The sequence below is a fragment of the Rhamphochromis longiceps genome, linkage group LG9 (assembly GCF_057381845.1).
Source record: "Rhamphochromis longiceps isolate RC_006_pf linkage group LG9, R_longiceps_female_GT1.1, whole genome shotgun sequence".
NCBI lineage: Eukaryota > Metazoa > Chordata > Actinopteri > Cichliformes > Cichlidae > Rhamphochromis > Rhamphochromis longiceps.
Genome location: NC_140565.1, coordinates 17,540,401 through 17,562,869, shown reverse-complemented (window position 1 = coordinate 17,562,869; position 22,469 = coordinate 17,540,401). Strand labels below are relative to the sequence as shown.

Below are 22,469 nucleotides of genomic sequence, written 5' to 3'. Positions count from 1 at the left end.
TTTTTTTTTTTTCCTCATAGTGTTTTGCAACATGCCTCTTACCTCAGTGAGCTGGAAAGAAAACACTATGAAATGATGTATTTGAAGAAATGAAGCTTGTCTTTATGTGTGCTTGCTGATGCTTCAAGAATAAGTCCCTGTGGAAAACTAACCAAGAGCATAGTAAAGGAGGGGGGGGGGGGGGGTTTCCATTCTGAGGAGCATTTAGGAGGAAAAAAGTTTTTATGAAACATCAAGTTAATTCGTTTTTATGTATTTTTTTAAATTAAATTTGATTGGTGACTCTATTTAGGGTTTGTTTTTTTGCTTTTCTTTGAATTTGGTAATGCTTAAAAAACAGTGTATTTGTATGGGTAAAAATACATTATATAGACATATGTAGACATTAACCCTACAGTAATGTGCTGATGTTAATGCCTGAGTTGTCGTAGTTTCCATGCACTTTCACTTTGCAACAATATCACTAACTGCTGACTGAAGAACAACCAAGAAGAAAGAAATTTCATGAACTTGTTGAAATGGTGGCATCCTATTACAGTAACAAGCTTGAATTCAGTGAGCTCTTTAGCACGACCTGTGCTTTCTCAAAGGTTTTCTAAAAGCAGACTGCATGGGTAGGTGCTTTATTTTATACACCTGTGGCAATGGGAGTGTATTTCCCATTTGATTATAAATTCTTGTTATGCACATTCCTTGTTATCTGCTCACCACATTGCTGCTTAGAAATCTTTGTCTAGATGGTATAGGAACAAATGAATTTCCCTACAAATTTTTAAGATACCAAAATACAGAGCAAAGTAAGGAATGTTGTCTTTAATCATGTCACCCACACAATCTTGAATGAGACAACTGTCTCTCCTGGTTTGATGTTTGGGATTATAGGATACTGGATTTTTATCTATGGTGTGACAGTATGGAAGCTTTCTGTATGGGTTTGTGTGTACATGCGTGCATTTGTGGGTGTCTTTCCAGACTATCATAGTTCATTTCAAGTGGAAAAAAAAACAGTTGGGGAAAGCAACAGCAGCAGCTTCACTTCATCCTGGCTGTGGTCACCTTGAGCTTCTAATATGCTACCCTGCAGAGTGACAGGCAAGCATGAAAGGAAAAGGGGGCTTATTGTGCATTAAAAGCTACCAGTACGGCACCTATTCAGCACAAAGTGAAGATGAGAGACACGGAGAGAAAAGACAGCAAGTATGTGGCTCTTCTTTATTTCTTGGAAGTGGATGAGTAAACCACACCAAGGCAACCACAGAAAAATGAACATGATTACTAATGCATGTTGTGTGAATTATCCAAATTCAACCACAGAATGCAAAGAAGTTTGAGAATGTGTGTTTAAAAGTTTCTGTTCCAGTGAAATATATGCATAATGTTTCAAGACTGCAAAGTAGAAAGTGGTAATAATCACTTTTAGTCATGTCCATCTACCACTCCTGAACTAGTGCCACTCAAAAAAATGTGCAAAAAGGTTTTATTTGCAATTAAATTTAAAAAGTTTTCTTTCATGAACGTCTTTTTTTTTTTCTTTTTTCTTTTTTTTTTCTTGTGAAATGTCCACTCCTGCAAAGTGTGGTCGTTTGTGCACTCCTTTGTTGGGACTCCTTTATCACGAATGACTACGTCACGGTTTCCAGTGGCTTGATCACCTTGAGGCACTGCTGAGATGTATTGAAGCCCACATTGCTTCGATCAGCTTTATAATCATCTCTGTACTTTTTGGGTCAAGTGTTTTTCATCTTCCTCTTGACAATACTTCACAGACTCTTTGTGGGGCTGAGGTCAGATGAGTTGGATGGCCAATCAAGCACAGTAATAACATGGTCAGCAAACCACTTGGCAGTAGTTTTGGCTCTGTGGGCAGGTGCTAACTCCTGCTCCAAAAGGAATCAGCATCTCCATAAAGCTTATCAGCAGAAAAGAGCATGACGTGCTCTAAAATCTCTTGTATAATGCTGCATTGACTTTCGACTTAGAGAGGAACAGCCACCGCCACAGACTTCACGCTGGACTTCAGAGAATTCCTCAGTTCTTCCTCCCAACTATAAGACATTTATTCTCTAAGGAAATGCAAAATTTACTTCCATTTTCCAACAGGACTTTGTACCACTGAGCAACAGGCCAGTTCTTTTTTTCTCTTTAACCCAGGTAAGACGCTTCTGATGTCGTCTTCGTCTTCAAAATTTGAATTGATTTTTCCTCACAGTCCTCTTAAGGCTCCCTGTTCCTTGCGGACCATTTCTTACCACAGTACTAATCTTTCATTAACATGCTTCAGTACAGCACTATGTGTACAGCCAGCCTTTTAAGCAATGACCTTCTGTGGCTTACCCTCCTTATGCAGGGCGTTGATGATTGCCACCTGAACAGTTGTCTAGTCGCCAGTCACGATTGTAGTTGTGTTTGCTGAACAAAACAAAGAAATAAACACTATTTATACGTTCTGAATAGTAATTTAAAACTGGAAATTAAATATTATAAAACTTGATTTTCATGAGAATATAACCTATAGTCATCAAAATCAAGATGAAAAGGCCTAAAATATTTTACTTTCGATGTAATAAATGTAAAATACATGAAAGTTTACATTTTAAACAATGCTGAATACTTTCAGATGCAACAGTATGACTCTAGTTACCAGTGTTGGGGAGTAATGGAATACATGTACGGTGTTACATATTAGGGCAGCACGGTGGCACGGTGGTTAGCACTGTTGCCGCACAGCAAGAAGGTCCTGAGTTCAATTCCAACATCAGGCCGGGGTCTTTCTGTGTGGAGTTTGCATGTTCTCCCCGTGTCTGCGTGGGTTCCCTCCGGGTACTCCGGCTTCCTCCCACCGTCCAAAGACATGCGGCTTGTGGGGATAGGTTAATTGGATAACCCAAATTGTCACTAGGTGTGAATGTGCAAATGAATGTGAGTGCGAATGGTTGTTTGTCCCTGTGTGTTAGCCTTGCGACAGACTGGCGACCTGTCCAGGGTGTACCCCGCCTCTCGCCCTATGACAGCTGGGATAGGCTCCAGGGCCCCCCGCGACCCTGAAAAGGATAAGCGGAAGTGAATGGATGGATGGGTGTTACGTATTTAAAATACAGAATATGAGTAGCCCGACACGGAACCCGACGTATTAGTCAGGGCCCTTTACTACGGTTAGGAGCCGCGGACCTGTTTTATATAGGCGCGGAATAGTTTTCTATACGAGATTGCTGCAAAAAGTGCAGCCTTACCTAATGTCCACCCTACTGTTACTCATTATATTAAGATTTAAACATCTAGTTGGTATTGGTATGGCGAGTAGCCTTCAGTAATAGTAATAAATCACACAGCAATAGTGCATTCATGTAGTTGTAAAAACGTTTGATTCTGTAGTGGAATATGTAGCGGGAGACTACTGTACCCATAAGGCTGTGTGTGGGGGGGGGGATCTTCTGGTAACAAAGTAAAGTTGGGAAACTTCACCCGAACGTGCTGAGTCCAGTGTCCTCCTTGTACATGGTGTCAGAAGTGCAAACGGTGGGTCTCCACGGTATTTTCGAGTACAGTACAGTGCAGTTAATTTGCGAGAGAAGTCTTCGCATTGGTGACCTGAAATAGACCGGCATGCAGGTGAAGTGTGGCCGAGGCGGTTAACAGTGCTAGCAACAAGATGCGCGCGCTCAGTCGAGTACGAGCCCTTACATGTTGGAGGAAGGAGACGGGGTCGGCGCACCGGAAAGCTTGGATTCTGAACGCGAGGGATCCACACATCACGATGGCGACCACAGTACAAATAACTCCCCCAGAAACATTTGACTTTTCTCATCCTGCCGATTGGCCAAAGTGGATCAGAAGGTTCGAAAGATTTCACATTGCAACCGCTCTCGACAATAAATCAGATGAGTATCAGGTTAACGCACTCCTGTACGCTGTGGGAGATGCTGCTGATGACGTTTTGGCAGTTTTAGCACTGAGCGATGTAGATAAAAAGAAATATGCAACTGTCAAAGAGGCATTTGACAAACATTATGTAGGAAAACATAACATAATTTTTGAAAGAGCACAGTTTAACTCCAGACGGCAACAGGATGGTGAAAGTACAGAGTCGTTCATCACTGCGTGCACAAACTTGCAGAAAATTGTGCATTTGGAGCACTCAATGACGAACTCATAAGGGACAGAATTGTAGTTGGCATAAAAGACAAAAGACTGTCCGAGCAGCTGCAAATGGACTCAGAGTTGACTCTTGCTAAAGCCATTGAGAGAGTTAGGCAGAGCGAAACAGTAAAGAACAACAACAATCAATACTTCACAGTAGCGCGGCAGCGGAGAAAACACTGAACATGGACACAATACGGACAAATACAAAACGTGGGAAAACGCAGACGTGGCAGAAGAAAGAACAAAAGCCAATCAAGCAAAGTGAAAAGGAATGTGGCTGCTGTGGTCGCAAGAACAAACGCTCATGGAAAGAATGTCCAGCCAAAGAGGTACAGGGTTGAAAATGTCAGAAGAAAGGACACTTTGCTGTGGTCTGTCGCAGTAGCACAGTAATGGAATCGGTGACAGATTTCAGGGCAGCATACCCAGATGATTTTAAAGGTTTAGGCGTGCCGAAGGAGCCTTACCACATTGAGATAGAGCAAGGAGCTGTACCAATAGCCCTATCCGCCTCAAGACGTGTTCCTCTTCCCCTCAGAGATGCCGTGAGAAACGAGCTGCACAGAATGGAAGAAATGGGAGTTATCTCCAAAGTCACTGAGCCTACAGAGTGATGTTCAGGCATGGTAGTGATCCCCAGACCAGCAGAAAAGCCCCCCAGAATATGTGTGGACCTCACACCCCTGAACACATCCTCCCAGCAGTAGATCAAACACTGCAATGATGAAAGATGCTAAAGTGTTCACGAAGCTCGACGCCAGGTCTGGATTCTGGCAAATTCCGCTCACGCCAGAGTCGAGGCCACTCACCACCTTCATCACGCCTTTTGGGAGGTTTCAGTTCAACCGCCTTCCTTTTGGCATAGCATCGGCACCGGAACATTTCCAAAGGAGAATGTCACAGATGCTGGAAGATTTTGAAGGGGTGATTTGTCACGCCGATGATGTGCTTGTATATGGCAGAGACAGGCAGGAGCACCACCAGAGGTTGCACTGTGTGCTCCAAAAGTTTCAGAAGGAAGGTCTCACTCTGAATGAGAAGTATGAGTTTGCTAAAAGTCAAATAATCTTTGTGGGACACAAAGTGTCAGCAAACGGCATTGCGGCTGATCCCAACAAGGTAACAGCAATCCAGCAGCTGCCACAGCCTCAGAGTGTGGAAGATGTGCGCCGTCTCATGGGCATGGCCAACTATCTTGCCAAGTTCATGCCACAACTAGCCACACTCACCATACCGTTAAAGGAACTGCTAAAAGACAGAAACGAGTGGATATGGGCGGAGCCACAGGAAACAGTGTTTCAAAGACTAAAATGGATACTAAGCTTTCCAGAAGTGCTCGCTCAGTAGTCCAACCCAGCAGATACACGAGTCGCTGCAGATGCATCGCCATACGGTATTGGAGCTGTTCTCACTCAGAAACAGTCTGACAACTCCTGGCGACCAGTCACATAAATCTCAAGAGGTCTCACAGACATGGAGAGATGCTATGTGCAAATAGAAAAGGAGGCGGTCGCTGTAACGTGGGCGTGTGAAAGACTGTCATCTTACCTCATGGGATTACAGTTCACTCTAATCACGGATCACAAACCCCTGGTCCCTCTCCTGAGCACAAGAGGTCTGGACGACCTACCTCCACGCATTTTGAGATTCCGCCTCAGGCTGCTGCGCTTTTCTTTCACCATGGTCCATGTTCCAGGGAAGAACCTCGTCACCGCTGATGCCCTCTCACGAGCACCGCTGGCGGGCCTCCCTCTGCTGGGGATCTTCAGCTGGAAAAAGAGGTGGAGGTTTTCGTGGACTGTGTAATCTCCCATCTCCCAGCCACAGATAAAAGGCTGGAGGAGATTAAGTTGGCGCAGGAAATGGATGACCTGTGTAGAAGGGTGGTGAATCAATGTGTGACAGGCTGGCCAGAAAAAGGTAAACTAGATCCAGAGTTAAGGGGGTACTGGCAATACAGAATGGACTTCAATGTGGTTCATGGTCTTCTTATGAAAGGGGAGAGATTTGTCATACCACCTCAAATGAGAGCAGAGGTTTTGTCACGTTTGCATGAAGGCCACCAGGGCGTTTCAAAATGCAGGGCCAGAGCAAAAGAGTCCGTGTGGTGGCCGGGCATCTCTACCCAAATAGGTCAGATGGTAGACAGGTGCGAAACATGTCAAAAACACAGGTTACAGTGCCGTGAACCAATGCTGGCAACGCCTGTTCCCGACCGCCCATGGAAAAAAGTAGGCATGGATCTGTTCGAGTGGTCAAAGAAACATTTCCTGCTGATTGATTTTTTCTCAAGGTACATTGAGATAGCTGAACTGAGACACACATCAGCAGAGGTCACTATTAATGCTATAAAAGAGGCCTTTGCAAGACATGGAGTTGCCAAAACTGTGATATCGGACAACAGGCCGCAATTTTCATCAGAACAGTTCAAACACTTTGCTAAAGAGTAGCAGTTCACACATGAAATGAGCAGCCCCAGGTCCCCAAGCCAACGGGGAGGCAGAGCGCACTGTTCGTACCATCAATGTGGTACCTGTGGAAAAAGTATTGTGACTACAACAGAGCACTGCTAGCGTACAGGGCCACCCCACTGGAACATGGGTTCTCACCGGTACAGTTGCTCATGGGGAGACCATTGCCACAAGCAGCGGCAAAGCGGGTGCCAAAGTGGCCCGACTTACAGGCTTTTTGCATTAAAGATGAGGAGGGGAGGCGTGAGCAGGCAAAACACTACAACCGCAGACATAGAGTCAGACCGCTTCTGGATCTATCGTCAGTACAGAAAGTGTGGATTACTACTGAAGGAACCACTGGAGCAGTAGTTAGACCTGCCAATACCCCCAGATCTTATGTGGTAGAGACAGACAGGGGTTTTCTGAGGAGAAATAGGAGCCACCTTAGACCAACAGGGACTGTTACCAGATCTGGTCGAGAGGTGAGACCTCCTGAAAGATTGGATGTGTAATTATCTGTAGTTATCCATGCATGCCCTATTCAAAGCTGGGTTAGGCTGTTAGAGATGCTTACAATACTGTGTTCCGTTCAAATGTAAGTGAACAAATGAGGGATGTGTATAATCTTCACGTTTGATGATGCTCCGCATTTCTGTTCTTGTGAACTGTTTGAGTCGTTACGAAGTATGTCTTTAGCTAAAAGGAGGAGGTGTAGCGGAAGACTACTGTACCCATAAGGCTGTGTAGGGGGGATCTTCCGGTAACGAAGTAAAGTTGGGAAACTTCACCCGAATGTGCTGAGTCCAGTGTCCTCCTTATACCGAATACATTTTAAAAGTAACCTTCCCAACACTGTTAGTTACTGGATGGTTCGTGTAGTGCCACTATGAGGTTAACATTTGTACTCTGATATGGACTAATGTACTGAGTTTTGGTACATTGTGAAAGGGTTTGTAACTCTGATTTTTATTCAGTAACAGTTAGACTTTGGAGCTTACTCCATCTTCTGTAGCCTGAAGTTCTAGGGCTGCATGTGTTATTTTTTTTTTTTTTCAGTGGATTATTCATTTGACACTTTAATATTTTAACTTGCACATGATAGGGATCCCTGCCATCTGCCTGCAAGCTATATGATTTCATCTCAGCTCACCAGCCTCTTCACACCTGCACATCAATCAGCAGCTTGCCAGCAACCCAACAGCTGAATGTCACAACTCCTCTACCTTGATTTGTATTACCCATGTGCCAGTCTGCTACTGCATTGCAGAGGAGAATAAGAGTTGAGATTATGGTACTCGCTGCTGTTTCTTGGAACCGGCATTGAAGTTAGATGAACTGTGTAAATCAGCTTTATCCTGCCGGGGTCCAAAGGAAAGTTTTTTTTCTCTTCATTCGAGCCAAAATTTGCTTCAGGTGTTCATGCTCAAAGTCAGAAATGTGTGTGCATGCGCAAGAATTTAGTGTGTAGATAAGTCACTTCAGGCTGAATAACATCAGGAGGGGATGTCAAGCTGAGATCCTGACTCAAGCCTGAGTCCATACAGGCAGCCAGTCGCACTTTCATTAGTTGAAAGGACATCACATTGATTACATTCATTTCCTGAAGACTGACCTAAACCATCAATTCTTAAACCTTGCCCTCATTTTCACCTTCCGCTAAATTTAATCAATTGTTCAGTCGAACACTCTATGATTTGCAGTGAGAAGCGTTTCTTTTTGACCACAGAAGGGACACAGGTCCCACTGTGTGAGTTTTGTAAACATCCAAACACAAGTCAAAGTACTTCTTCACATTTTGTATTTTCCACTTTGAAGTGAAGGCAGCTTAAGTGCTCAGAAAAGTCTCGAGTTCAGTTATCAAAGCGTTTAGCTGCTGTACACTTGAAAATACTCTGATCAATAAATACAGACACACACGCACACACACAGTTTCGCTACACTAATACTATCCTGTCACCCCAGTCTTTGCTCACATCCCTCTGCTCCCAGGCTGTGTGAGTCACTGGGATTCTGGTGAAGTGCAGATACTGGTTTTGCAGGTTTCTGCTGCAGCAGGCAGATCAAACATTTGATAAAAGTCTCTGTGGTATATTTTACGCTCATTTTCTCTGCGGCGCTTTGCTCAGCAATACCAACATGAACTTAACAGTATCACTACTAGAGATGGACCGATCCGATATTACGTATCGGTATCGGTCCGATACTGACCTAAATTACTGGATCGGATATCGGAGAAAAATAAAAAATGTAATCCGATCCATTAAATATCACGAAAGCACCTCACAAAACTTGCAACACGCCGTAACTCACCTCAGAACGTTAGCACGTCGGAGCAGTATGCATCACGTGATAGAGCGGCTGTGGCATGCGGGACCTGTCGGTGCTCTGGATAGCATGTGGAGCTTCGCTAGCAACCCGGCATTTCATCTCCGACAAAGTTATCCCCGAGAGAAGTAAAGCAAGTGTGTAAGTCCATCTCTGAATGTTTGTAAAGCATTCCTGCGTTAAGCTTAACAAGCAATATATGGAGCGACTGCCTCTTCTTGCTGCTACTTCAATCATGAAACTGCTTAATGATCAGCTGATCGGCTTTTCTGTCGCGAGTCCGTCTCTCTTGTTTGTTTTTGGCCCACTTTGCACCAGAAAGAGGAAACCAGCGGCTGAACAACAGCAGCACGTTTAAGCTTGATCAGCTGCTGTTAGAATTTATTTAATATTACTTTCTACTCGAGGATCTTTTTCTACGTAGCTGACGCTGGTAACTGTGCAGGGGCGGATCTAGCAAAGTTTAGCCAGGGGGGCCGATAGGGCATTAACAGGGAAAAGGGGGCACAAAGACATACTTTTCTTTCTTATTCTCATTTAAAATGTCTCGCTTTTAATAAATAATTATCCGAATCTTACACCCAAAGTTTTAATTTGATGTAAAATGAATAGAAGTCAATTACTGTATATAGTGACTATTAAGTCTAATATATATACCCTAGTAAGCTATAGTACTTTTTCCTTTGGGAAGGTACCATCTGTGCAGTCTGCAGTTCTGTTGAAGAAAGATGTTGAATCTATTTAATATTTCTTGAAAAATAATTGATTTCTGTGCATTTTTTTTCACACTGCATCAAATTAAGGTTGATTACGTTGATTAAGCATCATGAGGTGGAGTGTGAGGGGTGGTTCCCTATTTTTTATTTATTTATTTTTTTTGTTGCTGGGAGTTGGAACCCTATTAGTTAGGTTGCTTAATATTTACGCTAAGTACTCTTTAAAATACCAGAATAGGGAGGATGGTGTAGGTTTAAGTTTATTAGATTGATCAGTATTGCTGAACTATGAAATATTTTTTTTGCATGCAGGTATAACAGAATAGCTTTAGTGTAGTTGTTGTTTTAAACTTGAGTATGAACTTATACAAAATGCAGCAAGATATTTAAAAAAAAAACAGTTTTGTTGATTAAAAAACACTATATCGGATTCATATCGGTATCGGCAGATATCCAAATTTATGATATCGGTATCGGTATCGGACATAAAAAAGTGGTATCGTGCCATCTCTAATCACTACATGTGACCCCCACCTTCCTATGACATGCTACCGCCACATTTTTCCCTATTGTATTAAAGTTGTGCCATTTATCCAAAATCACACTGCGCATGCCAGTTTTTTTTTTTTTTACCGTGTGTTATATCAAATATTTATGTACTCTTATGTGCTTGTATTTTGTTTTTAGCTGAGTGCGCATCTCTATAGTGATGAATTAACTTTAAAAACACCCTGCATGGTCTTTAAGCAGGCTTCGATTTATGCCATTTCAGATTTCACTAGTCCCTCCATATTTGCTCAGAAATGAAATCCCATTCCTTATTCAGAGATGGTGAGTCTCTCTGGCCTTCGTATAGAAATGCAGCAACCTGAAGTTTAGAATGAAGAGGGATTTTTAAGTTCTTAGTAATATGTTTTACTGTCATGATAGTTATTCTGATGCTACTTACTCATTACCTTTGGATTTAGCTAATTGTGTGCCTGTTCAGCATGCAGTCATGTGAAACAGAAGCTTTACACAGGACTCCATGCTATCTATAGAAAATCTAACTACACTGACCCATCGTTCAGCAGCAATAACTTGAATTTATACTTTTCTCTATGAATTCATTAATCTCTCACATCGTTGGAGAGGAATTTTGTTGCTTCGGTGTTGAGGTCAGGACTTTGGACTGGACCATTGCAATGCATTGATTCTTTTTCTTTTTTTTTTTTTTCAGCCATTCTGTTGTAGATTTGCTGCTGTGCTTGAGATCCTTGTCTTGCTGCATGACCCAGTTTTGGCTAAGCTTTTAAAGAGGTGGTCACACTTGATCATAATCCAGGTCATTTGATTAGCAGGACTTTGCTGCTACTTACCCTCTTAATTCCTATAGAAGCAATAAAGGTGGACTCAGTTTTTCAGAGGGCTGCATAGAGTCCTACCAAACCTGACTTTTTCACATGACTATAGTTATAACACAGTTGCTGACGCTGACAGACGTGTTTCCATATCTGTATCTAATGAAAGTGATTCGACTCGAATAGATTGATGAGATATAGATATATGATATATATCGATGGATAGATAGATATTTGCGTAGGTTCACTCCGGGTATTCTGGCTTCCTCCCACAGCCGATCTGATATCCTCGTGTTGGTGTTGTTCCCACATCATCAGATGAACACGAGGATATCAGATTGTGCGTCCAAAGACATGCAGTTAGTGGGGATAGGTTAATTGGTAACACTAAATTGCCCATATGTCTGAATGTGAGTGCGAATTGTTGTCTGCCTCTCACCCTACAGCTGGGATAAGCTCCAGCTCCCCCCCCCACTCTGCGACCCTAAAAAGGTAAGCGGAAGAGGATGGATGGACAGTAGTGATTCTTTACAGTGATTCTTCACAGCTAATCCACCTTATTAATCACAGTGACTTTCACTTGTGTGCTAGTCATTAGCCCTTGGATTCCTGGCCAGTTTGAAAACTGGTATTTTATCTGCCCTGGACAAAACCTTCCTGGATGTCCACTCAGCCTTGTGCTGGTTCTTGGTCTCTTTAATTGCATCCAGAGCTATTTTGGCTGCTACCTGCTGACGATGCCCCTTGGAAATCAAAGCTGGTTTCAGAGTAATTCACATTTGGGCATTTGTGATGCCAGGCTTAGGTCATCAGTGCAACTGTTTTGAGAGCTATAACTCTTGAGCTCTGCACTGAGCAAGAGAACAGCTGCTGAGAGGGCGATACATCATTTAGAAAGAAACCGCAATTGTTTTTGTTTTCCAGCCAGACTGCAAAATGCCATTATCTAGATTACAAATCTGATCATAACATGATTCAACATCACCCAGAAACTTAAGCCTAAGCCAGCCTGTTTGTCATCTGGGAGACTGTGTCATCTGACAGAAAGAGAGAGAGAGGAATGGACATTACGGAGAGGTGGAAACGGAGGGAAAATTACTACGTTAATGGATGGCTGACAGACACTAGGAGTGTGAGTGAGAAGGGGATGCAGGGCAGACTTGATGGAAAAGGAGAAAGAGATGAAAAAGACTCGAGTTAATAGATCTTCAGCACAAACAATATTTGCTGGGAGTGACAGATTTTCAGAAATAGCCTGAACATCATTAGGTCCACATATCATCCCAACTCTTCTGTATTGGATTACAAAACAAATTAGTATTCAGCAGGTGTGCTCTCTCCCCCCTCTTAAACCCATGGCACCGTCAACATGTGCACTGCAGCGACTTATTTGCATAATCAATCGTTTTTAATTTAACAGTTTGGCATCCTTAAACTTTCAGCACCTGTAGAACTTTGCAGAGCTGCTACAGTTAATCATGTTGACATTAAGGAAGGCTTCAGTAATTAATTATATTATACGCATTTCAAATGCAGCGAGGAAACCCAGAGATGGTGTGAATACAGTGCTAGTGGTTAACCTGCTCTACCTGGCAGTCTTAACACCGAGAAGACCAAGGAGCTCATCGTGGACTACAGGAGGAATGCTGACCCACATCCACCCATCCACATTAAGGGGACGGCTGTGGAGCGTGTGAGCAGCTTCAAGTTCCTGGGAGTCCACATCTCCGAGGATCTCACCTGGACGACCAACTGCTCCAAGCTGGTCAAGAAGGCTCACCAGCGCCTCTTCTTCTTGAGGACTCTGAGGAAGAACCACCTGTCCTCAGACATCCTGGTGAACTTCTATCGCTGCACCATCGAGAGCATCCTGACCAACTGTATAACATTCTGGTACGGGAACTGCTCTGCCTCGGACCGGAAGGCGTTGCAGAGGGTCGTGAAAACTGCCCAGCGCATCGCCGGAGCACCACTTCCTGCCATAAAAGACATCTACAGGAAGCGGTGTCTGAAAAGGGCTGGGAAAATCATCAGAGACCCCAGTCACCCATCACATGGACTCTTCACCCTCCTGCCCTCTGGGAGGCGCTACAGGAGCCTCCGGACTAAGACCACCAGGTACCGGAACAGCTTCTTCCCCACAGCTGTCAGACTCCTGAACTCTGCCTCCTGACATCTGACCCACGTTAACTCATGGACTGAACATACACACACACACACACACAATGGACAACTGTACCCTCAAACACACAATAATAACATGGAGTGAACCACCACTCACAACCACTAGCACTTTATATAGCCTCTGTAGAAATTATCCACACCCTCACTTACCTTAACTGCACTACTGTGTAGCCCTGTGTAAACAATCATTCTGTACATACGATAATTTTTAACCCTACAACTGTTTACAACTTGCATAGTTCCCATTCTGTATAGCTGTATATCCCAGATTCTGTAAAGTTATTTATTTCATATTCTGTATAGTTTTTCATATTTATATCCTGTTCATATCCTGTACATAGCTTGTACTCACTACAGCCTGTACATACTTATAGTTATAGAATATTCACAACATACTTCATACCGTGTACATTATAACATAATAGACCCATTTCTGTAATATACTTACATATCTATATTATTGCTAATATATATTGTAATATATCTATATCACTAAGCACTTCTGGATGGATGCAAACTGCATTTCGTTGCCCTGTACCTGTGCATGTGCAATGACAATAAAGTTGAATTCTATTCTATTCTATTCTAAAATAAACTGAGCCGAGATGAAGTAAAATTGATAAATGTGACGGTTAATCAACAGTTTGGCTCTGTAACTATATAAATATTGTTTTTAAATTCATTTAATGGTTACTGTCATTTCCCAAACATTCTCAGCCCATTCTGTTATAGTAGTGCAATACACATATTGATTGACAAAATACGATTAATTTTAATGAGTGACTGACCTTATTTAATAAATAAAAATGTAGTATTTTATCCTCCTTTAAAGATAAAAGAGTGAATTTTAAACAGTTCACCCTCATTATTGAATTATTTATGGAGCTTTTTGTAAGCACAACACTCTTATTAAACCAAAGATCTCTGTGTGAATCAATTAAAGATCAACAAGAATGTCTCAGACTGCGATATAGGAGATAAATCTCTTTGCATAGCGCAAGAGAAGATGTATAAAAGCAATGTACTCTGAGTTGGGTTAAAAGAAAATGTCAGTGTTACCACAAAGTCCAGTTATTAACTATTTCGCACATTTGTGTGTTGTTTTTTTTAAAGGGAGCAACTGGAAGAAGACAACGACATTGGACCAAAAAGATGAAGCAGAAATTTAAACAAAATATTTGTGTTGTAGCTTAGTAAACTTAGTACAGTAGGAAAAACAGTGATTCAAAACAAGCAAAATTACTGTGCAATGAACCTGCGACCTTGTTGCCTTTGAAATGGTTCCTTTGAAGACTGGGATCAGGTCTCCGTTCAGTCGTAGTCAGTAGTCAGCTTCCACGCGACGTTGGTGCATTGAAACACTGTTAAGATGAGGTCAGTTTGCTATGAGTTTGACTGAATGGGGTCCAGTTGACCATTATATGCAATCTGTTTGTGATAATATGGCAATTAATTATGATAAACCTGTGAAAATTGCAAATTTGTTATCATCGTCCTTCACATTAACTCCATACATTCAGAGTTCAGTCAGAAACCCAAAGATCTGAAACAGAAATCCTTTATATAGGATAATCTTTTATATAGGCATATATACCGAATAACAAATACTAATAAACCAGTCTGCAGCCAGAGTGTCCTATTTGAAAGGGACTCGTTTCAGACAAGTTGCTCTCAGTGCTGCAGACTGACTAAGACTGACTGCAACATGTTGTGTCATGTGTTTATATAGTAGATGGCGGTTATTTGCAAACTTTCGCCAGTCTGTCTGAGAGTGATCCTCTGAGGTGGACCATGACTGTTTGGAGACGGGTTGCCAACCACCCTGTGATCAAAAATGAGCTGGTAATTAAATGCAAGCACAAGGCAATGGCAGATGTTCCTCTTTTCTTTCACAAGGAGCTTGCAGTTCTATTTTTTTACTCTAGCATGCCTGAGCTATCAACCGTTAGCAGGAATTTTGGAGCATTCTTTAAAATGTAATGCTATAATATTTCCAGCACATTATTATTATATTATAAGCTGTATGCCAAACACCTGTTAAAAATCAGTAACTCAAAACACTGCTTTGTGAATAGAGAGCGCCTTGTGTTATTTCTCACTGAGACCAATTGTGCCTTGCTAATACCTGGATGACCCACATGTATCTACACCGATTACTCTGCACTGAGCACAGGTTTTCATGTCTCATTAACAGGGAAATGAGGTAATGTGAAGCGATAGCAGGCATGATGAGCACTCTTTGTCTTTGGATATGTGTACATTTGCCCGATCATTTAATTAAATGGCTATAGCTAGCTGCAGTCTAACTGGGCTGCTCATTAAACCCATAACACGAAAGCAGAAAGGCAAAATGGATCCTGATCATAATCAGGATTGAGGGAAATGATTTCCAGGCAATTGCCTCTTTAGCTTATTGAGATATTAATGTTCTCTGCATATATTTCTACGGTGGCTGGGAAGTGCAAATCGCAACAAATTAAAAAACCGCAACAAATAAAAAACAAACCACAACAAAATACAAAAAGCCCACAACAAATTACAAAAAGCCCACAACAAAATACAAAAAGCCCACAACAAATTACAAAAAGCCCACAACAAAATACAAAAAGCCCACAACAAATTACAAAAAGCCCACAACAAAATACAAAAAGCCCACAACAAAATACAAAAAGCCCACAACAAATTACAAAAAGCCCACAACAAAATACAAAAAGCCCACAACAAATTAAAAATCCTTGACGGAAAGGGATTGTCTGAAATACCGGAAGTGACACAAGCGTGATGTCATGAGAGGGGGCGTGGTCAGGGTTTTTGGTTGAGGCGCCACATTTCTGGGCCGAACAAAGCGCTAGCGAAAGAGCGAAAGTACACGGATAACACCAGCTATGGTTCTTACTTGCTGTGCGGTCGGTTGTAAAGTTAGATCGCACGACCGGCAAGGGAATAAGGTTGAAAATGGTTTATCTTTTCATTCTTTCCCCACCTGGAAGCAACATGAGGCAGCTCATGTATCGGATGTTACCAAACGAAGGCGTCTAGCCTGGATAGCAGCTGTGAGACGAGCTGATATCCAGTTCTCTTCCATCTCCAAATATCTGTTGGTGCTCCAGACATTTTCATTCCGGTAAGTTCTAAATATGTTCATATCTTTATAGCCTATTAGTTTTATTTTCGATGCACTCTGAGGTCATAGAAAATTAGAAAAAAACATCCTACTGAGTGATTTTGCAGAACTACCTTCTATTTATAGAGTTACTAATTATTTGGCATTATTGCAGCAAACCAGCCCATGAAATGGATGAAACATCGTGACTGAGTTCCAGCGCTACACAAGGGACCTGCTTCAAACATACCACCATGCCAATCAGATTACTTCTTCCATGTGAGGGTGAAGAGGTGACCCTTCTGGATAAGATGGTGAAGGTTTGCTGCCGTTTTGGTGAACAGTGTGGTAGTAAAACCAGGGGAAAATGAAACTTGCTCCTGTTAAATATTCTTTAGTCTTGTGCTGTATAAATAGCGGTAATTTTTCAGAACATAAATTGAAGTAATTGATAGTAAATAAAGTAACGTTAGTAGTGGGTGATATCGTGTAAATGCTGTCATGATTTTGTGTAAACATTTTGTCCTTTATAAACTATGACATGGATTCTACATTGTAACTGATGTGATGTTCTGTAAGGTGGTTTTAATAAAAAAAAAAAAAGAGCAAAACTTAGTTTGTTTCTTTATTCAACTTTTGAACAGTGGTACTCAGTCAGTACATATTCAGTAAATGCAAATTATTTACACGGCAGTGCACTTCAGGCATAAATCTAGACCCTTATATAAAACATTATGGGTCATTCCCACAACCCACAGCTTTACTGTGTTCCAGCAAAGATTCCAATAGCAGTGACAACTCCTCCACAGTAGCAGGTGGGATTTTTCTTTTTTGAGGACGGCTCCTTTTACCTGTCACTACAGATGGTCTGTTTATGTTTTGATTGAGAGCAGTTTTTGGTCAGCTGAAGAGGAGAAGTCCATCTTATGGCCAACCTCTGGCTGTATCTTGGTCATATTACCCAGAAAACCCCAGTATGCAGGTTCATCTGTAACAGTCCTTGTGCCACAGATCTGCACTGTTGCTTCTACATTAAACAGAAGAGCAGCGCCATGGATGCAGGTCTCCAGGACTCCGGCCATACAGGTGCAGTGGGCGGCTTCAACCTTCCCTGTGATGCTCACAATGACCCAATGCTGGTTCATTCAGTCTTTGAGAGTGCAGTACCTGAAACATACAAAGTTAATTTAAAGACAAGGACTCTAATGAGCCAAGGCCGACATAAATTTGTTTTATCTACTTTCAAATCCATTTTATCATAAATGTAACAAAGTATTTAGAAAGTTAGCACATACATGTAATTTTCCATTTTTTTATGTATCCATCTATAGAACGCTGCATGTTATATTCCAAATCTGCCTGTTCTCTTTCAGAAACCTGCCTTCAGAAAATGAACCTAAAGTATGTAATGCAAGGATGTCATCACTTTCAAGATGGAGAAAGCATAAAGTTTGACTTTAGGTGACAATTATGGACACGTAATATGATAAGGAGATTCTGCAGGTCATTAATCAATGTATTATAGTAAAAAATTTATTTTTTGTGACACAGGACACAAACATGGAAGCAAGATATATAATTAGGATTATTTATAATAAATATGAATAAATAATTGCAATTTCTTTAACCATTGAGAATAACTAAATCCTTCAGGACAATGTCACATCAATGCACTGAACTCACTATGGCTACGTTCACACTGCAGGTCTTAATGCTCAATTCCGATTTTTTTTATTTTTTATTTAAATCTGATTTTGTGTCTGCAGTCCTTTGTGAACCCTCAAAGTGGCCCGCATGCGCAAAAGAAGACGTCACACACAACGCGCTCTGTTTAGACCAATGGCCCTTAATATAAAGACTTGTTTCAGACTTTACGTTGTCCAATTTTGCTTTAAGTTATTTTGTTATTTACATATGGCCTAATAATGATCCTTATTGTTGTTTTAGAGAGGAGCGGTGCTTCAAAGGATAGTTGCAGATTTATGTCAGAATCTGCAGATTATACAGTACAAATAAAATGTTCACGTTATCTTCCCAACAGTTTCACTAACATCTGCACGGGATGCACACGAAGCGCTCATGTGTTCTCAATGTCTTCTCCAGCGCTGATAATTGGCATATGTTTTGTGTCAGTGAAATAAAAGACGGATTTAATGCGTCATGACCATTCAAACAGCAGTTGCTTCCTAAAACATCAGATATGTATCGGATTAAGTACCACATACGAAAGTGACCCAGATCGGATTTGAAAATATCGGATTTGTGCTGTTTTTACACCGTCATACCATGATTGGATATGGGTCGCATAAGGTCAAAAAAGTCGGATTTGATGCGTTTTCGCGTGCAGTGTGAACGTAGCCAGAGCCTCCACGTGTTCTCACTCTAATTTGCACCTCATGAATGAATTTATGATTGCACTAATTTGAATGTTCGGGAGGAAATCAAACGCATTTTACTCACAGTGCCCTACAAACGTCACTGCTGTTTAGTTTTCTGTCTTCATTTATGTTGGAAGTGATAGCAGAGTTGTACGTTTGAATTTGTTTCCAAAATCCCTCATTTAGATGGAAGCTAGCGAGCTAACTTCCTGCTAATTTCTAACTCTGTTAAATGTCATATATTCCGTTTCGTTTTCATGGATGCCTGGATGTTAAACTCAATTGTTACACATGGTAGAGCAGAACGCTGATAATTTTATTACAGATGAAAGACTTTAGACAGTTTTTCAACTCTCAGTAATGCCACAGTGATCCTGTGATTTATGGACCTGCAGCAGCGTTTGAGCCCATGCTAGTGACGTCAGACTTAAAGACCGGATAAAGAGTGATATGAACATATCTATAACTTACGGGAATGAAAATGTCTGGAGCACCAACAGATATTTGGAGATGGAAGAGAACTGGATATCAGCTCGTCTCACAGCTGCTATCCAGGCTAGACGCCTTCGTTTGGTAACATCCGATACATGAGCTGCCTCATGTTGCTTCCAGGTGGGGAAAGAATGAAAAGATAAACCATTTTCAACCTTATTCCCTTGCCGGCCGTGCGATCTAACTTTACAACCGACCGCACAGCAAGTACGAACCATAGCTGGTGTTATCCGTGTACTTTCGCTCTTTCGCTAGCGCTTTGTTCGGCCCAGAAATGTGGCGCCTCAACCAAAAACCCTGACCACGCCCCCTCTCATGACATCACGCTTGTGTCACTTCCGGTATTTCAGACAATCCCTTTCCGTCAAGGATTTTTAATTTGTTGTGGGCTTTTTGTAATTTGTTGTGGGCTTTTTGTAATTTGTTGTGGGCTTTTTGTATTTTGTTGTGGGCTTTTTGTAATTTGTTGTGGGCTTTTTGTATTTTGTTGTGGTTTGTTTTTTATTTGTTGCGGTTTTTTAATTTGTTGCGATTTGCACTTCCCAGCCACCGTATATTTCCCTTGCTTTTCTTTGCGCACATAAATGTGTTTTGAATATTTTCATTTATCATTTAATTTGAGTGCAACCAATATTTGCCAGCTGCAAAACTATGAAAGCCTTCTTTTGAATACGTTTTTTGTATATAATTGTTTACGTCCGTGTCCATATGCAACGCCCACGCTCGTCACCCCAAACCTACCTCTTTCTCACATGGTGCTGTATATGAAATGGTTGGTTCGTCTTGTTATTATGCTACGTCTAATGATGCATAGGAAAAGCAATCAGCGAGGCGGCAGAGGAGATCTGCTCGAGGAGCAGCGTTAATAACTTAGGGAAGCAGGAGAGTGCAGGTTCCCCGCTGGTTCGACACAACATGTACACAAAATACACACAGGAAATTTGCAATATGCTGCATTCACCACACTTTTTGCTCCCTACTTAATTTTTCATGTATGACTTAGTGGTTTGGTTAGGATTGACTCTGTGGTGTAAAGAATACTTCTAACGCCTGTGGTATGCACATATAAGCCCCATCTGCCATGCACATGTGTGCATCTGTGAGATCACACAGTAGGCCGTGACCTGGTTGAGGGTAGGGTAGAGGCTTTAAATAATTTACCCGCTGCCCATTCAAGCTGAACTCACTTTCACACCTCGCCAGCAGCAACATCTCGATCTCTGCATCTCAGCTGCCGCTCGTGCCTAATGACAAGTGATGGCTGATGATGTAAACATGGATAAATGTGTTCTTACTCGAGCTCTCCTTCTCACTGAGGGTCATTTTAAATATAGCTGACACAAGTGCAACATCGAATGATGATGATGATGATGATGATGATGATGATGTGTTTATGATACAAATGCGAACCATTACATAATTTATTGTAGCCTCTGCTGATTTTGCATTTTGCCCAGTAAGCACAAATCCTGCAGAGGTAAACCCATGTGCATAGTTAATGTGAACACTTGAGGCTTCGGATAGGAAAGATGCTTTGCTGGTTAAAACACTGATTAACAGTCCGTATTATACTGTCTCTCTCATAAGCTTAATACCCAGCTACAGGTGAAGGATATAAATTTAGTCTCACTTAATTTTTGGAAGCTGTAGGATTGTCAGAGTCAGCTGAGACTGTGAATTATTGTTTGTTTTTTTCACTTGGTTTTGTTCAACTTTTTAGCCTAATTCCTAATTGCTGATCAGTGGAAACAGTTCTCTGATGTGATCAGCGAGTCTTTGTTCATCACTTATGTGATTTTAAACCTTAGTTTGAGTAACTCATCAGAGGCTTTCTATTTATGCTCCTTTTTTCCCAGTCAGGCTAATTTGTGTGTATTGACCTTCAACTTAACTGCGATTTAAGCCAGTTTATTGTAATTATTCCAAACCTCATAATATCTTGATTAACAAACTACAATTCAGTTTCATCTGATGCTTTGGATGCGCATGACATGCTGTCCTCAGCGGAGTTCCGACTGAAGTGCAAAAAAAAAAGGCATGACAGGTCCTCGCAAATTGAAATGTCAGCCATCACGTTAATTCCACAAAATCGGCGTAAGGGAAAGAGAAGGCGTTTGAGGCAGAAACATGGAGCAGCAGAGTGTTTTCACCAAACCCTTGACCCCTTCTGCCCTTCCCTTGTTCACCCCCCACCGCCCAATTTTTCATTTGCCACAGTTTTTTCATTCACTCTGCATCGCGGCGTCCTCCGCCGTTTTCACGTCCTACCTCTCAACCAGGCGCTCACATCCCCCCTCTCTCTCTCTCTCTCCCTCCCTCCCCTCATCCTATCTCTCTCTCTCTCTTTCTCTCTCTTTCGCTTTCTCTCCCTCTCGCTCTCCCGGTTTCAGCGAGATGAAGCAGGAGCTGGCGGAGGAAGGCAGCAGATGCTCCATCCTCTCCAAGCAGCACCGCTTCAACGAGCACTGCTGCATCCGCTGCTGCGCGCCCTTCACCTTCCTGCTCAACCCCAAGCGCCAGTGCCCGGACTGCCAGTACAACGTCTGCAAGACCTGCTGCACCTACAGCAAGAGGGACAAAGCGTGGCTCTGCTCAGCGTGCCAGAAGGGCAGGTTAGTGTTTCCACGCAGACACGTTCACATACACACCCTGGGCAGAGGCAGAGGCAGGGGAGATTAGGTCAGTGGAATGAATGAGGGTGAGAGATATGAGAGAAGCTATGAATTGGCTGGCTGGAGGAGACTGAAGGAAGAGGAAAATTGATGGGGGGGTAAACGGGAGGGAATTTATGAAAGAAGAAAAGAAAATTAAGTGAGGAAGAGGGCTGTAGGAATACTGACTCTGAAGGAGACAGATGGGGAAAAGTGAATGAACGAGAGGGAAAGGTGGACTTTGATGGTGACAGTGCCTTAAGGATGGGTGTGTTTTGAGTCTTTTTCTGATTTTTGTTTTGCTGCTTTTTTAAACATCATACTGTCCAATCCTTTCTTACTGAAACATCCCTGTTTCCATTTGCATTTTTCTGCATGTTTAATATGGTGATGAAGGGGAAAAGTGCAGGGCAGTTAATGAAAAGGTGGAGAAAAGTTATAAAATAAATGTTACGATTGTTGATATGAACTGTTGGTAATAGAGATACAACAAGGCAGTGGTGATGAAAATTGGCACGTGTCCATTTTTCTCCAGCAGATTTCACATTTACATAAAAAGACCCAATTTCTACAGTAAAATAAATGATTTCTTTCTGCTTTTCTCCCAAACAAAAAGTCAGGGTTTTAAAGGAATCAATGCATGTTTGTGATTTGAAGGACAAAAAAACCAAAACAATCAGGAGCGTG

The 22,469-nt window shown here is 41.9% G+C and overlaps 1 protein-coding gene and 2 long non-coding RNA genes across 4 annotated transcripts in view; 2 read left to right on the top strand and 1 right to left on the bottom strand.

Moving 5' to 3' along the window:
* Nucleotides 1-22,469, top strand: part of myripb (myosin VIIA and Rab interacting protein b) — a 139,936-nt gene that overhangs the window by 54,073 nt on the left and 63,394 nt on the right. For both annotated transcript variants that reach the window (XM_085418577.1, XM_085418576.1), the window contains exon 3: nucleotides 21,522-21,743. In XM_085418577.1, coding sequence (XP_085274703.1) covers nucleotides 21,522-21,743 — 222 coding nt within the window. The remainder of the gene's footprint in view (nucleotides 1-21,521; nucleotides 21,744-22,469) is intronic.
* On the top strand, nucleotides 15,402-16,872 carry LOC146662116 (uncharacterized). Its single transcript, XR_014913308.1, has 2 exons — nucleotides 15,402-16,282; nucleotides 16,437-16,872. It is a non-coding gene; the product is annotated as an uncharacterized LOC146662116 (long non-coding RNA).
* Nucleotides 16,874-19,687, bottom strand: LOC146662115 (uncharacterized). Its single transcript, XR_014913307.1, has 2 exons — nucleotides 19,111-19,687; nucleotides 16,874-17,428 (listed from the first exon to the last, which is right to left on the bottom strand). It is a non-coding gene; the product is annotated as an uncharacterized LOC146662115 (long non-coding RNA).